The sequence below is a fragment of the Epinephelus fuscoguttatus genome, linkage group LG8 (assembly GCF_011397635.1).
Source record: "Epinephelus fuscoguttatus linkage group LG8, E.fuscoguttatus.final_Chr_v1".
NCBI classification, from domain to species: Eukaryota; Metazoa; Chordata; class Actinopteri; order Perciformes; family Serranidae; genus Epinephelus; species Epinephelus fuscoguttatus.
The window spans coordinates 27,489,733-27,508,634 of record NC_064759.1 but is presented as its reverse complement, the minus strand read 5'-3'; the positions used below and the strand labels follow the sequence as shown (position 1 = coordinate 27,508,634).

Sequence of the window (18,902 nt, the reverse complement as noted above, 5' to 3'; positions counted from 1 at the left end):
GGAGTGTGAAATTAGAAAGTGTATCATATTCTGCTCTGTGGCTCCATGTCCTGAGCTATAAGCTACAGCTAGTCAGAGTGAAAAATAACATGCAGTGAAACAGATACATTAACATGGTGTTTGTGTGTGTGTGTGTGTGTGTGTGTGTGTGTGTGTGTGTGTGTGTATGTGTAGTGGAAAGGAAGACAGAGGACAGTTTAGCCAGCCACAGCTTATCTTAAATTACTTATCTCACGCCTGATACACTGGTGCTTTTCCACAAACTGCAGAGAATGGATTAAAAATGTGGACACACACACACACACACACACACACAAACCTCATTCATTTGCTGACTGAACAAAATTTGAATAGCCTGTTGTAAACACAACTTTTATAGTTTTGATAAGGAACAGACACACAGTGAGAGCTTGACAGATGTAGGATAGGTCCTCTCATTATCTGGGAAAGACGAGAGCATGCATCTGGCAGACACCTGTACACTCACACACACCTCTGTTCACACGCACTACAAGTACAACTGATTTAGAGTTGCTAAATATAGCCTGCACTGAACTTCTCACTAATTTTATGAGGACAATACTTAATATTAGAGGTGTAACAAACTGGCTGCACTGAAAGACCACCACAGATGCAAATAAAATTCAGAGTGGCATTAAACTGAAATGAGTTAGCAAGGTTGAGAATTGGGCATTGACTGTAAAGTTATGGAGAGTAACAACCGACTAAAGATGAATAACACTAGCGGCAGCAGCTAATCTGTATCTGTATTGTATGCTCATCTGTATTGAACAAATGTGCAGTATAGTGTAAACAATAGAGGTACCTACATTCCTGAAAATCCCTTTGATTTCTAGTCTCAGTTGCTGTAACTGTATTGATCTTTTATTTGTTTCTGACAGCATATTTATCCAAAGGTCTTTTCATTGTCATGTCATATTCCTTTTGTTTTATGTCAACCATCTATTAAACTCCATACTCTACGGTTCACGCTACGTAAGCACAGTTTACTATAATTAATGTTCTGTACAGCCAAGAAGTGATGACTGTGCTTTGCTACATCTGTTTGTCTGTATTTACTTTAATGTCACACTGATTTATAGTACTGTAGCACTGAATTTGGAAAAGTGTGATCCGATGCATGTATTTAAGCACATCTACATGGTGTGCATGTATTTGTGTGTGTTTACCTGCATCAGGCCAGACACCTCTCCTTTCTGAAGTGGTGCAGCAATGGAGGGAGTGAAGGGCTGACTGTCTTCCACCGGCCGGCCTTTCAGGAAGTGTTTTCCTGCCTCGTAGATGTCCACCTCAATCATCTTCCCTTTGAACTCAGCCCTCTTAGGCACCAGCACCTGCGGACCAGGAGTGACACATCATAACTGATATCCCTGCAAAATTTAAAACCCAATTAATCATCAAACGCTTGGGATTTCATTCATTGTAGCAGTGATTGTATTTTAGTGACCAGTGGCGAGATGCTACATCCATCAGCCTGCTATCACTCACCTAGAAAGGCAGACCTATATTACAATCCATTCCGCCAAATAACCAGCCTCTGCACATTTCACCACATCTGTCGATTACATTTTCAATTAACCACTGCTCAAAACTGTTTTCCCCAATGCTCCCCCACATTGTTATTTAGCTAGTCCCTGCCTGCTTACAAAAAAACGCAGGGCTGAGTGTTTTCAGTTCCATTTATGGAAGCCCTCAAGGTCAAAAACTACGGCAACAGCTGTGAGATAAACCATTGGGATTTGCTGGTTTGTCTTATTATTTCACCATGGCAACTATAAATCTCGGCTGATCACAGCAGGAAGGGAGAGAAAACAAAGAGTTATAATTATGGCCTGGTGTGAAATGGAATTTGTTCTTAATGACTTACCCCTGTAAATAAAGATCATATGCAAATGCTTTTCCTTTTCAAAACAACTGTCAAACTAACCACGGTTGACAGATTGACAGTGATGTATGCTGTTTGCTTAGAGGACTGATTCACCTCTCCCTGCCACCTTTTGCTTTCAGATTCAATCTCCCCTCTAAACACTAATAGAGTGATTGGTGTTGTGATTCGGTGGGATTTAAAACTTTAGTCACTGTAAAATATAGTCACAACTTAAGTAAGTTTATTTTATTCTATTTTCCATGTGAAAGATAAAGGCTTCATGGATGACTATTTATGGAAAAATATCTGACCCCCTTTAGACCTTGCAATAAAATGCATTTTGGGCAATCAGCTTGCAAATGGAAAGTGCGTAACCACATGAAAGAACAGGTGTAAATGCACTCATTGAGGATGGACTGTGATTCAATCCACATACAACAACTACGTGGGCAGAAATACCTAAATGTGTGAATCTCTTCCAAACCAGCAAGGCAGCAGTGGTTCTCCCTAACCTGATGTTGAAACTGAAACACCCTCATGTTTCCTTCTTTTTTTCTAATCCACTTTAGCACCAGCAAAAGCTTTGGCTATTCTTCCTCAGACCCTAACACATACAGTCATACACACTTTTACACAATATAACACATAAACACAACAAACAAAACAGATCATTGCATCCATTGAGTTATTTTAAATTACGGAAAGAAACAGTCATCCTTTTGACAGAAATTAAGTCAAATACAAAATTAAAAATCAATCATTCTTCTTCAGACTTGATTTTTGATCTTCTGACTCTGCCCTTGGATTATATATTAATCCATCCTGTGCTTTCACACATTTTTAAAATATACAAACACATTTCACTTATCGTTCCTAAAATGTCTGGAGATAGTGTTTGACCATAATTTTGAACCAAACCTTAATATTCTCTTGAACAATACGTAACCACGAACCACAAACCACATGAATTCAACCTGACCATGGCTCTAAACACAACTGACAATGAAGCTGCGGGGAATACGGTGGTATCTCTCTAATCTGATGGTAACACTACATTGATTTCTCCCCCATCAGTAATGCATTCCCTTCGATCACCGTGTTCAAAATCTTCCTGACTGTCTCTGACTGTCTCTGACAACTGGCCACCAAAATTGTTTTAAAGTATTTGTTTATTATCAACCCAGGATTGTCATGATGCTTACCCTTTGTAACTATAATTTTCTTAACAACAGTGTTAATTTTGTTGACGGAAACTATGACAAAAGTTTTTCGTCAACAACCTTTTTTCCATGACAAAAACAAGACGATGACGAGCTAAAAATAGATCATTAATAAAAACTAATTAGAAATCTATGTTTCATTTTCATTGATGGGATTAGAAGTGATGAAAATGTTAGTAGTGGACTATTGGACACTAAAAGCAAAGAACGACCGTGCTTGTAATTATCTTCAAATGGTGCAAGAGCAACAGGCTGGTAAACTCCAGTCAATAGTCTGCACCAGGATTTGTTAATGAGTAAAAACACTCAGACCAGAGCAGCACACGCTGTTGGTGCAAGTTGTGAGCTGTAATCCAGCAGTAAATAATCAGCCGTGTGTGTTTGCCTGTGGATGATGGAAGTATTGAATGGATTTGTCAAATTTGGTAGTTACAGCGGTGGCTGTTAGCGGTTAGCTCTGCTTGACAGCCACTGAATGGCAGCGAAGCAAGCACCCACTGGCCGCCGGCCTTCACATCTGTTGATTCCCGAAGAATTTAATTCAAATCCGAGCTGTCTCGGGGAAGGTTTATGGTTTGACTGCTTTCTGACAGGCAGGTAGGAGGCTCAGTTATCTGTGTGTAAGAAAACAGTCCGACATCAGTGGAGTTTTCTCTGACAGAGATGAAAGTTTTGTTTTAATCACCAACTCTGTGAGAGGACACAAGTTTAAACCTCCAGACTAACATGTTGCAGATTAAGAAAGAATTCAGGCTTTAATTAAGTTATTTTTCTGCTGAACAGTGAGATCGATAAGTCAGAGTTTACAATGAACCTGGGTACAAATCCTTGTTGTCTCAGATTAGTTATTTGTGGTGTCAAAGTTTTTGAGACCATAAAGAGAGTAATGCTGAGCTTTACAAATGATGATCAGTAAGATTGAGCTCGTAAATCACCCCTGAAACCCGTCAAAAACTGCTGGAGACAGTTTGTAAGTGTCCAGAAATTATTTGTAGTTGTACAGAAAATGGTCTAATTGAAATTTTTATACGACCTGTCACTTTGATTTTAATTTGTGATACTTGAATTAGCCTAACCAGATTAGTTTAAAGATTAAAAAAACATATAGAAAACATACTGAATAAAAGTTGACTAAAATGTCATGAATTTTTGTCAATTAACACCTTTTAAATTTCTGTCGACTAAAATTAGAATAAAATTATGAAGGATAAAAATTATTAAAATGTGACTGAAATTTAAAAGCAGTTTTTTGTCTCAAGACTAAGAATACATCTAAGAAAGCTGTCAAAATTAACACTGTTCAATGATAAAATAAGTATTTTCTTATTCTTATCATAATAATTGTTGACAAGCAGGACTGGGTCCCATTTGGACTGTTCCTTGAGCTGTGCAGAGTGATCAGATCTCAATCAGATCACACTGGAGACACATATTAATACCAGGTGTAAATGTAGTTAGGTTAAACCACATCTAGAGAATATCTGGATACAAAATGCATTTGAATGCAGGGTATAAAGGGGGGCTCTGACATTGCACTGACCATTTTTTTCCTAAACAGCTATCAAATTATTAAACAAATCTAGAGATAATGTGTAATAATTTAATGATAAGGATAATTTAATAATTAATTAATTGCTATTGGGGCACCTTTTCGCCTGCCTTTTGCCGCGGGCAGATCAATTGCTAGGATCAGCAGCAGAACAGCAACCTTGGAGCTGCTGAAGGTTCAAAGTCTTGCCCAAGTACACTTCAGCAGGGTGGCTGCATGCTGACTCAGATCATCTGGTGGTCTGTCTAACCATTACACGACTCGGCAGGACTAAGCTACTGACTGGGCAGAGAATAGCATGTGAACTGGTGGAGGGAGTGTTACTGCTGTGATGGCAGGAGTAAGCCTGGCTCAGTGTTAATCTGTCAGTCTTTATCCAGCTGGTGGAATATGATAGGAGATGGAGAACAGGCCAGACAGACACACACACAGCCAGTGCCACACCTGCCTAATCAACACACCTGCTGCTCGACACTCTGACCACTGTGAGGGTGTGTGTGTGTGTGTGTGTGTGTAAGTAGCCAGCAACCAGGCGGAGAGCAGAGAGGTAAAACAGCAGGTCTGTGGGGGAGGAAGGTGTGTGTGTGTGTGTGTGTGTGTGCGTGTAGGTGAGGGTCATTTGAGGCCCATTACAGGGTGATTAAATGATGAAAGAGCTTGTCCGATTTCATTGGAACCCCCCCCCGCTACTTCCTCACTCAGCCGCTAACAGGCACATGCATGCACACACACACAGGTGGGTTGGGTGCCTATTATACCCGTCAGGATAGATATCCATCTGATGGTGTAAAAGTGAAACTAGGCCATTTGTTCACACTCACACCTCTCTACCTTGTTCCCTACTCCCCTCCCTCCACCCACCCCCTCTCCACCTCCTTTTTTTCTTTTCTCCCAAGACCCTTTTCACTTCTGTCCTGATCCTTGCCTTTCCCATTTTTCTCCCTCAACCGCCCAATCCTACCAGCTGAACTGCCCTATGTTTTCTTATTATCTTTATTTACTCTGCATTCTTCCATTTCTATTAAATCTTTGGGACATTGTTATCCAGAGTGAAAGAATGTAAGGCTGCACAGTACCTTGTTTTTTTTAATCATCAGTGCGATGTCAACTTGTGCAACTGTGAAATACTGCAATATTACACTGCCAGTATAGTAGCAAATTATTAAATTCCATTCTGTCTGCAGGTACAATTTTGCCCGATATGCGTCATGCTGTTAACTCTTTGGCCAATCAGGCAGAGCCCACGCTGTTATGCATCATCTGATTGGTCGCATTCTGAACACATACATGTGAGGTTTATTAGACTAGTGTTGCATGGTTGAAGGAGCAGTCCGGCAATATTCTGGATACATATCCTGCAGCCCTAAAGAACAGTAAAGTTTAATCTTTATGTTTAAGTGTGATTACATTATAGCACCAAAAATAAATACTGAGTTCTAAGAATATGTAAATGACAGGAGGCTTTTAAAATACAACTTGCAATGTGGGTCAGACCTAAACATTATGTGTATGTGTGTATGTATCACATGAGTCTGCGTGTCCTGTGGATGTAGACATGTAGACATACACTACAGAGGATACGGGGGTGTATCCCTTGGGGGGACAGACTCAGGAACATATTGGTACATAGTGTTTTCATGTTCTTTTTTCAAGTCGGAGTGTGATTTAGGAGTACATGCCAAGTATTTAATGTCCAAAAAAAGAAAAGGCAAAGGAAAACATCAAACATGTCAGCGTGCCTTCCTCTTGAGTACAGTCGACCGACACACATGACATACATGCCTGCATATGCACAAATGCACATGTGCGTGAAGGAGCGTGCACCCCGCAACACACACATGAACCGAGTGACACTTGTAACTTAAGTTTATAGCCTGCAGAAGGAGGTGCAAAGGAGGAGGAGGAGAGGAGGGGAGGAGAGGAAAGTGGAAGGGAGGAAAAATTATTACCATCCCCTGCCCTCCCTGCTAATAAAAAGCATAACTTCAAACATGTTTCTGATGATGGTTAAAGCAGGAGGAAATTGATTTATTTGAAGATGTTTTAAAGTGAATTTTTCACAGGTTGAGAGAGGGTCTTTGAAGCCATGCGGGTGTGTGTATGTGAACGGCAGTGTGTGTGTGTGTGTGTGTGTGTAGGATGGAATGTTCATGTCTTTAGGGCTGACCTTAATGTTAGTACAGTAAAAAAAAAAAAAAAAAGCAAAACTACTGCCGCTATCAGCCGCCAAATGCTCTCATGACCACCCCAGGGTGTGTGTGTGTGTGTATTTGTGTGATGTTATAGCTAACCTACTTTAGTCAATACAAGCTTAAGTCTCTGACACCTGCTGTGAGTACTCTGTGACACGCAAAGCAAAGCATCTGACCTGATTTGCTAAGTGTGAAAATGAGGGTTGGATTAGCTTCATATATGGAACATTTTCATCAAACACAGATTAATTTACTGCTTTTTTACTATATGTTTTCGATGGTGGGTAGAGTCTGTAGGCCAACTATCTATTTTGGGATTCATCCGATGCAGGAATGTCAACAAACATCCAACTTGCTGGTTTGGACTGACCTATGGAGCATGCGCTTAATCCATTTATTAAATCAATTTAACATTGATCTTACCTGTTCATAGAACTTGTTATGGGCCACATAGTATTGGGCATCAAATGACTCCTCTGTCACCAACACATTCTGCCTCTCCCCGACCTACACAGAGAGGAGAGAGATAAAGAGGAAAAAAAATAAGATAACAAATATCAAACACAAACAAGTTTATAGACTAATTAAACATGAGCCTTTCATGCACCATTTGTGCAAATGATGTGGCCATCTGTGTGTGTGTGTGCCTGTCCTCAGCCATATGCTGACCATAACCTAAGCAAAACAGTTGGAAAAGTTACATATCCATTTAAAACAACCACGGGAGGGGTTTGTATGTACCAATTTGTAAAATGTTTATGTAAATATTCTTCTTCTTTAACTCTGCCTTGCCTTGTTTTATTGCCTTTTAAAACAGACAAATTCCATCTGGTCACACACATCTAGTGATATAAATTGACCATAAAAAACCTGTAAAATGCTTATCTTAGTTCACGCACATCAGATATTCATCTGTATCTACTGCACATATGCAAGCATTGGCTATGAGTTTAATTCTGCTGTACCACAGGCCGTGTATAAGGGATGGGTATCTTCTTCGGTTTTAATTCAACACAAGCAAGCAGCTTCTGTCATACAATATGCGTCTATTCATCAAGATCCCAATTCAATCAAAGTTCTGTGCTTTCATGTTTTTTTTCTCATGTTTTCTGTTCAGTGCAGTTCACCATTTAATCACAATCTCAAGGTTTCTGAGCACTTCAGTTTTAGCACTTTGGCTGAAAGGATAGTGAGCACTATTAAACTCAGATCCTTACAAAAAAGAAAACGGAACAAAAAAAAAAAAGGTTAAAAAAAAAATACAAGGCTATGCAGGATACAATTCAAATGCTTACAGAAAACAGGCTATTCAGGGCATCAGAAAATCAAATACTACAACAAGGCCTCCCAATCAAGAAATTTTGTATGGGACAATGACAGAAATTACTTTTTTTTTTTCGTTTTTTTTTTTTTTTTTTTTGGTTGGAGAATGTTATTGACTCAAAGAAGAAAAAAGAAGAGAAGAGACGGTTTGTTGAAAGCAGGCATGAATAAAACCACCTCAGGACTGACTACGACAGAGAGAGAAATATCTTTCCTGACTTGTCCCCATGGATTAATACCTTGACAATTCATTTTTGACAAATATTTGACTGTGCTTCATGGTTGGATCCACACTTGTTTCATTTAGCATTCCTGTGGATGGACAAAGTCAATACTTGTTTGTTAGCATGGTCTAATGCATCTCCTCTAGTGTCCTGATTGATGAACAGTTCATCTTGGGTGTATTTGGCACATTAATGTTGGCTGAAAACAGTGCCCTGGGTGAGACACAGCATTTTTTTCGCCATGGCATTCTGGCTTATAATAACATGCTAATGATTTTGTCATATACGGAACCACCTGAGAAAGTTTAGCCAGCAATTCAGAGTACAAACCTCCTGGGTTTTAAATACCAGAAACATAGCTGGAAATGTTGGGTACAGAGTGTCCTGTAGGCTCCATGGGCAGTATTTGCATTTTAACTCTGTCAGTGATGAGCCCTGTACTGTAAAACTGTGCTGACTGATCATTTCCTTAGCAATGTGTCAGAGCCTTAGAAGTCATGGCTCTGACACATTGCTCAGGGTGTTTCCATTTTTGGAGACACCCATCTTCTGTGCTCTTTTCTTCCCTCCTTCCCGTCCTTATCCCTTTGCTTCCATCCCTCTCTCCTATCTCGGGGCGCTTTCTTTGTTGTTCATACCTCTCTTCCTTCCACTATAACTCTCTCTCATCCTTCTCTCCTTTCTTTTTTTATACTGATTTTACTGTGTGTGTGTGTGTGTGTGTGTGTGTGTGTCTGTGTGTTCGAACACAGACAGCACCTGCACAGACATGCTGACAGACTTAAAAAGAGACCAAATAAATCACTGTTTCCTGCAAACAGAGCAATTTTCAGAAAAAGAGTGTGGAAAAAAATATCCTTTGAACATTATTACTGGATGGTGAACATTTGATTTGGGCCCTTTTGTTTGCTCCTTTGGATTAAAGACAGATGTCTGCTGTGAGCCTAAAATCCTTAGTCCATGAAAAAGGACTTTTTCCCACAGCATTGTACATATATTTAAGAAAAAAAAGATGTTTGTCTTTTAAAAAAACACTTAAAGTATAGAGAAATCTCCTGTTAACATTTTATCATTCTGTTAACCATCAACCACTAATGGCAATATTTAAAGATGAACCTGGTGACCGTACTATGTGTTCAGCACCACCCTAAATGCACTGTGCTGCTGCCTGCTGACAATGATCATTATAACTGGGGACTTTTAGCTGAATGTGACTGTCAGGACTGAGAACTGAGACAAGGACTGAGTGCTGTGGTTGCTTGACAGACAATGAGAGTGACAGGGAGAAGGGAAGTGAAGGTGGAAGGTGGACTATTATATGCAATGTTTCTGTAAGTAATTAATAACTTACTTGCAATGCTGTTTCGTCACTTTTTGACCCACCACCCGAATGTTAATATACCACCCAATTTAAACAAACAAACAAACAAAAACAACAACAACCCAGCAGTCAGCGCAGCACATCTCTGCGCATTTGATCAGTGGCAAAACTCCACAATGGTGGCGACACACTGTCTCTAAAAAAGGCACCAATCTGCCCATCTGACAGCCTGCAGTCTATCTGAATTAGGTTGATGCTGTTTTACGTCTACCACTGAAAACCTGTGCCCTGGTATTGGTATGGAAGCAGCGAGGGGGCGGGGTCAATTGGCCTGATCTTTGCTGCCATCACTTCAAGCAGCCACGATGCACTCAACTGAAAGTCTCCAAATAACAGAGTATTGCGTTAAACAAAAACAACGGACACCATTGTACGTGTCCAGTTTGACGACCAAATACTGGTTACTTTGTGGTCATTCGGTATGGTACCTTTGGAACCAAAAGTAACCTTTCAGACATGGTACCTAGACCCACTTAGCATTTCCACAGCAAACAGTTCTTTCTCATGTGGATTGGGTTGCTGTCACTCACTGCTCTGTAAAGCACTCACTGCATTTCCTATTTCATCAGTCTGCACCTTGTTTATCGTCCACTGAATGAGGATGCACGCTGACATTTTCAGAACAAAAAATATATGTTAAACTCTCCACGGTATGAATAGTGGTTACATGAGCCTCAAAACCAGCCACAAGTCAGTCCCGAGCAGAGTGACCTCCGCCATTAACCAGTGAATGGACTGCAGTGTTAGCAGCTCCACCTTTTAGTACCAGATCTGTGTGCTAGGTACCCCAACAGAGGGGGGACCAAGAATGGGGACAGTATGGAACAATTCCATTGGTACCATCCACAACTTTTCAGAGTGGAAACAGAAAAAAGTATACAGAACTGAGCTGCACCGTAACATACTGCTTGGTAGAAATGGGGCTTTAGTTGATTGAGTAAATTTATTCTATGTGACCACTGCAGCCCTTAGATAGTATCCTAGCCCTATAGCATTAGTCAGCTGAGGCTAATAAGTTTTCTTTCCACAGTTGAAATTTGCCACTGCTGTTAAAGCAGTTGAGAAATGCACATGTTGTTTCCAAACTCCTACACATCATTGTCAAAAGTAATGTTACATAGAGATGGTAAAGGTAGAAGTATAAAATTGTACACTTCAAGACAACTTGCATTCAAACGCATGCATATTGTAGGAGACGCCACTACAGTGATCGTGAGTACTTCCAGTAATTCTCTGCATTTGTCACAATAAGTTATTCTTGTTTTACCCTGTTGACAGATGCATCACTTGGAGAAGAAAAAAAAATCAATAAAATAAAATTCTTTACAAATTCTGACTCTTAATTCAGTTCAGCAGCAAACATTCAGATCAATGCTGCTTTAAAATTTGGGTCTTGCACTGTGCACCAGAAGACAGATGTGGATGAACTGAAAGCTAGACGTGTATGATGTGAATTTGTATGGATCTGCCTGCCTTAATAATAACTAATCCACCCCTAAACAACCAGTGAGGAGCAATGATCTGGGATTAAGGTATATCCTAATATGTTGATTGAACTGTGAAATAAGAGGCTGATCATGCATGAACACACCCCAGCATAGACCAATGACTCATATGAGAATATAGTGAATTCAGTAAATGAAAAGTTCATGAGCTGCACACACCTCTGTGCAGTACACTATGACCTGTGTGTACGTATTTGTATGCAGTGTACATGTTGGTCTTTGCTTGCATATCTGCATATGAGAGTCTGCATTTAGATTTGCATTTACTCCAGCTATGGAAAAACTCACAGAATACCAAACAAGGCGTGTATGTGTATATCTTTGCACAGTGAGACGTTTATTTACTTCGCCATCCAGAGAATAACATCCGGTGATACACAGCAGATCCACTACAGATTTGTGGGATCATGAGTTTAATTGATAATTAATCCACATCATAACAAGGATAATGAGAGAACTGTGGATTTGAATTGTATTCAACATTTTCATCTGCGTCGAAAAATAAAGGAGCAATTCACTCGAACATCATCCAAAATCTCTCACTGCATCTGTGGCCTCTTTTTTTTTTTTTTTTTTTTTAAACCATGGAACTGGATTATGTTTCTAAACAGACTGAAAAGCAGCCAGACTGTTGCACAGGATTAATTATAAGAAGCTAATAGTCAGTGTCAAAGGAAACAAACAACAAATGAGGACCAAAACAGACTGATTATATACCTACTGTGGTGCCAATGTGACAATACAGAACAAAGAAAGACAGTAAAGGTAGTATGTAACATACAGAAAAGTCACATTCAGTTCATTTGAATGTCCTTTAGTACAAATGTAGTCTTCATACAAGGGCAGCCAAGTTTAAACTCATTTGGTGTTAAGCACACAGTATGTGTCTACAATATGGCCCCACTGCATGATCTTAACCTGTTCTAGAAATGTGGTGCATTACATGCTCATTTTATTTAAAGCTCACACTAAATAATTATGTAAGGGTGGGATATTCCATAAAGAATACAACATAATATAGAGATTTCTGTTTACATAGAGCTGTTAATGTGTCCCAACATGTTGATTATCGCATCAAAGCAGAGCATGTGAGCGGAGCGGGTGAAAATTTCCGCTCCTCGCTCGCAGACCTGTCACTTTGCGTCGCTCGTCCGCTCGGTTCTGCGCATTCTTCACTCCGCTACGCTCCATCATAAATTTTATCCCGCTCCACTCGCTCACCACTCCGCTCAAAAAAACTGCGTCGTACTACCCTAACCTGTAATCTTCTATTCACAAATAAAACGGGGTCTGCCCATTTTTCCAACAGCCCATTGGTCTGACCTCCCATTGGTCTAACATCCCATTGTTCCGACCATAATAAACTCATTGTTCCGAAGTCCTGTTGTTCTGAAATCATCATGATGCCCTGTGGTTAAGGTCTGGTTAGGTTTAGGCACAAAAACCACTTGGTTAGGGTTAGGAAAAGATCATGGTGTGGGTTAAAATGAAAAAGAAAGTGGCAAACACATAAGCCGTGAGCCTGCTTCGCCTCAAGCCTTTCCCAGCTGACCCAGAGCTGGTCGCGGCGCACCATCAAGGCAGAAATACGCCCGCCGGGAGCCGTTCAGCATCGTGGAGAGTTCCCCACACAACCCGGACCCCATAGTTAATAACAGAAGGTCATGGTGTTTCACTCTCTCCTCTCTATGACACTTGTACCTCGACTAGTAGCCTACTTTTGTTGCGTTGCTGATTCTCTATGGTACACAAATACAGTAATAATCACATATCGGAACAACGGGACGTCGGACTAATGAGAGGTTGGAACAATGCTACGGCACCAATAAAACATGAGTTTGGTAGATTCTCCGGGGAAGCCCTCTCCCCGCAGTTAGGGACCGTTCTACACGGTACCGCTGGCAGGGTGGAAATAGTCAATAGTGTGGAGGAGACGGACCAGGTTAAGCGGCCGGCCTCCAAAGCCCTCTCGCCTCTCCTGCAGGTAGGGACCATTCTCCAAGGTACCGCTGCTTCTCTTCTCAGTTTCTTTTCTGAAGTACACAGTAAACTCCATAGTTTTGAAAGAAAATAGTGTGGGTGAGGTGCAAAGATACATTCTGGGTGGGGCATGAGCAACCGGAGCGAAATTGGAGCGAGAGATAAGGCTCCGCTCCACCTTTTAAAAAAATAGCTAGCTGCTCCTCGCTCAACACAAAATCCTCCTGCTCCTCGCTCCGCTCACATGCTCTGCATCAAAGTAAGGAAAAGTGGAATGACTGCAGTTGCTAATGCCATTTCATTTCTTTGCATCAAAATAAGATTTTATTCAAAGTTTCTCACCGGTGGCGGACTTGTTTGACCATGCAACCACAGCCTCCTTTTTTATTCTTTCAACCACAGGCTGACATTGCAATATTTGTGAATATCCAAAAACCTGTCTTTCATAATGTTTAAAAGTAGGTGTGTTTTTTCTTCTGACCAGAAATGTGGGTTTTTCTACTGGGCATGCTTTATTAGTTGGTTTGCGTACAACGCATCCACAGAGCTATCCGTAAACAGGCAAGAGGTCATGTGTTGCTAACTGCGGTAAAAACCCCGAGACAATATTCCAATGTGCTGTACACATGTCGAAAAGTGGTTTGGGCATCTGCTCAGGATGCCTCCTGGCCTCCCATTAGAGGTGTTCTGGCGTGTCCAACTAGTTGGAGGCACTTTTAGAGCCAGCCTCAAGTGGCCATCCAAGGAACTGCAGTTTTTGGCACTTAGGTGTTGGCCCAATTTTTCAGCCTTGGAGTTGCCGCTTGGTCCACACATAAGAAGATAACTGTACTAACCACAAGTCCCAAAGAAATTTCAAAATGTAATTTTAGCATTGCCCTCCCACACTGGATGCTGAAACAAAATCCTCTATTTTGTGACTATTTTTTGCCAAACTACATCAAAGTACTTTTATTTGTGTGGACTGCTTTCTACTGAATGGTGCTGTGTTTCAGAAAAACTTTTCCCTCCAGCAGATTTTCAGCTTTTCATCATTAGTACAATTTACCACAGTGTTTGACCAATACACAGCCGTGTGTGAACCGTACCCCCCACTGTTAAGCAGTGGCTTGCAGGCTTATGCAACACCAAAGCTCAACTGCGTTCTCCCACTCATTGTACATTTATGCATCACTCTCTATTACTCTGACCCACTCATCGTTATTTCTTCATCTATTTCTTGAAGTTGTTATCCACCCTTATCACTTCTATAGACACACTTTCACTATACTGTATTACGCAAAAGTGCACAGACATACACACAGAGGGACACAGAAACAAGATATGCCTTCTTGCTCACAAACCTTACCAAAGTATCAAAAACGTACAACCACCAGCACACACACAAATCCACACACACACATGCAGCCTTCTGTAGCCGACTGTAGAAAGAGATTTTGTTTTGTTGCCTGCTAAACAATCGTTGCGGGGTGTGTTTTAACAGGGCTAAAGAGAGATGCTCTGATCTTGTGGAGGTTTTCTTTGAATACGCTTCTTGAAAGAGGAAGAAAAAACACCCCTGTTGGTTTGGGTATTTTGTTTTACCCTCAAAGTCAAAACCAAAGTAAAAGAGACTCAAACTTTTTAGTGTTTGCCACAAAGACTGAGGGGATTAAGGGTGGCTTTGGTTAAATGTTTGTGGGGACGAATGTAAAATCAACACAGATCAAAGTTATACAAATGAACTGTTTGGAACGAGGCCTGAACATAAATACTTTACACAAAGTAATACACTAACAACATGAGAAAGAAGACAGAGCAAAGTAGTGAAAGGTAGGATGACAGGATGAGTAAATGGAAGTGAGGAAAAAATGAACTGAAATAGATTTTGATGCAAATAGATCTTTTTAACGAGTTGTTTTTTTAAACACTAGAATCGACTGTGAGAAGTTTGCAAGTCTTTGTCAGACCAATCATTTCACACACATGCACACCAATCTTGTCTTTTTCAAATTCAGCCCTAAGTAGCAGATGAAGGTACTTTACAAGCCCAAAATCTTACTTCTCATCTGTCTGTTCATGCCCTGCACTCACCTGTCTTTCACAGTGTTCAAATATCTTTGTGCCCAGTACTTTCAGCCTTGAAGGAGTGTAATGATTTACATTCTAATATGTCTCAGGAAATGGGTACTTGGCAGCCAGTAGACTGACTCACTGTGTATCTGGCTGCACTAAAGAAAGGAAAGCCACGTCAATCACTGCTGCTGGGTTTACAATCTGATACAACTGGCTCCGACAATCTGTGATGTCGGATTAGTAATGATGTTTGAATTATTGGTGGTGACCACTTGAAAGTTTGATAAAATACAAATGACTATGATTAAGAGTAATTCATGTGGTTTGGTCAGTATAAAGCATTTGAAATGCTGATTACACAAGTGTAAATTAAAGAGTACAGAAAGAAGGAAATGCCACAATAAATGGCTTTAAGCTTTGAAAAAATTACCTATGCTCTGAGAAACAAAGAGTTAGAAATTTCAGTGATAACAGAATGTAAACACTGAAAAAAGTAAGTTTGCAAGTCCTTCAGCTTTGACCAGACGTCGACATAAACACTCCTGCCAGTAAGATAAGTGGACAGTCATGAAGTACTCTTTGAAAGGCACATGGCATCTTTATCCAAACACTTCAGATGGTGCAGTGGGTGTGTTAGATAGAGACAGAGAGAGATAACATATTGAAACCTGATGTTTGTTATGTTAATCCAGCTAGAATCCAACCACCTACCTGAAACCAAACGTAAGGTATGAACGTACTGCGCAAGTGCTAATGTGAATGTATACCGATCCGCCAAAGCATTAAAACCACTGGCGGATGAAGTGTGGATGTGTGGATGCCACCACTCCACCAACCCAAACACCACTGCAGACCAAATCCCCCCCATGGCAACGGTCAGCGGTCAGGTCGATGCCTTGAGCCTTGTCATGTTCCTCGGGCCATTCGTGAGCAGTTTTTGTGGCGTGGCAAGGGTCATTGTCCTGCTGTCATCTGGGAATGCTGCGCCATGAGAGGGGTACTTGGTCTGCAAAGGTTTTCAGGTGGGTGTTGTGTGTCATGTGGCATCCACAAGTTTCCCAGCGTAACATTACGTTGTAAGGAAGATGATCAATGTTATTCACTTTACCCACCAGTGGTATTTAAAAAAAAAAAGACATATACAAAGATACAAATCAAACCAAAACCTTAGTAGCTTCCCTTGTTTGTACGCTTATACTAAAAAAAAATCTCTTAACCTTGTCTTTAACACAGCACAGAACAACACAAGTACTCCCCAGCCACTTTAACTCTGTCAGAAGTCACTTAACAGAAAAATAAATCCTTGACCTTACCAGAGGCCTTCAATGACATATAAAAGTAGCATTTACATTACTGCTGCAAGTCTATTTTTCTAGGCTTTTTAATGTTTGGTGAGTAGTGACTTGAAATATTCCTGGTATTGTACCGTCATTCTTCAACTACCACTTGGGACCTAAAGAATTTATCAGCAGCCAGGATAATTATTTTATACAAAAGGAAAAGAGGGATCAATATTTTTTTATGACCTTCCACAAGTTCTGCAGTATTTTGAATTAAACATATACTGTCCAGGACACTGAAAGCAAAACTTTTAGATTTTTTATATCTCACTATTCCTCCACTATTTTAAAGTAAATAAGAGCCATGCAGTCAGAGCTCAAGGAAAACAACTGTCTTACTAGTTTTCTACTTCATGGAACTTCGAAGCACTAAGTGAATAGTAATAAACCAACGACCCAGCTATAACCAGTGTGAAATATTAAACCCTTGACAGTTTTAAGAAGTTGGGAACATAGAGAGAAGCAGTGGAATATAGCAGAATTTTGACTCTTTCACAAAAAACTGAGACTCCATGAAAATAAAGTTGGTGAGTGGGAGATTTGGAATAGATGAGTGACAAACACAGACAAGATGCATGATGGAGTGACAGAAGAAGATAAATGAGATACAATATGTGCTTTGGCTTTAATTCAGACTAATCCCTGGTCTGTGTGTGTGTGTGTATAAGAAATACACAGAGAAAGAGCAAGCATGCAAAGCCAAGAGGAAGGAAATATATTAGGCAAGACAGCCAAAATTCTAACTTTATTAGCATGATAAAAGGACACTCATACAAACAGACCCAACAAACTAACCAAATCATACAAACAAACACACACAAACACTGACAAACGGCAACATGAAAACAGCTCCACACCTACAGACAAACACCGAGACACCACTACACCGAGCATCTCTTTAGGCTAGTTTAACAACAATTACCCTGATATACCTCCCTGAATACACACTGGGCTGAAGCCTCACTAGGTCTGCGTGTTTGTGTGTCTTGAGGCTATACACCAGACCTCTAATGTAGCCACCGCCGCCCTCTCTCTCTCTCTTTCTCTCCCTCTCTCTGTTTCTCTCTCTCTGAGCAGAGCTGGCGAAATGTGAGAGGGTTTTGCCAGGACGGAGCGCTGTGCACCTGCATCAAATCTACAAACCCCCTCCAGCCCTTCTCCTGCCTTTCCAAAGCTCACTAGACTATGCCTTACACACAGACACACACAGACACACAGACACACACACACACAGATGGAAAACATAAATGACTAAACTTAAATAACGATGTGCTGCTGATTCAAAGAAAGCAAGAGTAAAGGAACGAGAACAAAACGGTTTGGCACGGAGAGATGCACAAACAAGTGCACAAAGGACATACAGTATAGAAAGTGAGAAACGGGAAGAAAACATGAACCAGTTCAACACACTTGCGATGCAGTAACACTGCAAACAACAATTCTAGTGTTAGCCTTCAAGCACTCATGGTAAAAGTTTGTACCTACAAAACACTCTTCCAAGAATAAAGAATGGTACTCCAACTCTCCTCAGATTAAACCAAGCACTGTTTTTGTTTTTCATGAACGTATGTTGTGGTCACAGTTCACTGGCTCTGTCATACAAAGACTTCCAAGACGTTTCATGCAGCAGAAGTAACAATGACAAGCACGCAAAGGTTGGATAGAACACCCTATAGCAGCAATGGGCAACTAGAGACATTTCAGCTTTTGTTTGCAGAGGCATCTTTCAATGTTGGGGCAGATTTGGTCTTCAGTAGCAGCTCTGATAACCAATTCTAAAACATTTTCATGGTACTTCTAGATATGTAGACAAAAATCTCTAAGGGCCATCCATTTTTTTCTTTCAGCACTGCATGTGTCTCCCTGAAAGTGCCAAAATTTGAGTAAGTAAGTTCACCATAATCCGCAGAGCTGGTAGTTATAAACTTCAGAGAATTATTATTATTTAGTTTTTAAATTATGTAAGATTGTTGATGCATTACAGCTGCAACAAAAAGACTGAGTTTAGAAACATGAATACAATAGACAAAGAGAGCAAGAGGGCACAAGAAGAGCGAAACAGAAAATTTGTCGCACAGAATCATGAGCTGTTTCCTGAAGCTGATTTATGTTTCCATTTTTGCAACATGGAAATCATTACAGCAATGTGCTCTGCTCCGGCTTGACAATACACAGATTCTGAATCTATGTATACAAGACATGCTGTGTGCTGGCAAAGTTCCGCAAAATCAAACACATACGCATT

At 40.5% G+C, this 18,902-nt stretch overlaps 1 protein-coding gene across 1 annotated transcript in view; it reads right to left on the bottom strand.

Annotated features, from left to right (window-relative positions):
• cdkal1 (CDK5 regulatory subunit associated protein 1-like 1) overlaps positions 1 to 18,902 on the bottom strand; it is a 287,467-nt gene that overhangs the window by 14,697 nt on the left and 253,868 nt on the right. The window contains exons 13-14 of the mRNA XM_049584408.1: positions 7,273 to 7,356; positions 1,191 to 1,355 (exon numbers count right to left, since the gene is read on the bottom strand). Coding sequence (XP_049440365.1) covers positions 1,191 to 1,355; positions 7,273 to 7,356 — 249 coding nt within the window. The remainder of the gene's footprint in view (positions 1 to 1,190; positions 1,356 to 7,272; positions 7,357 to 18,902) is intronic.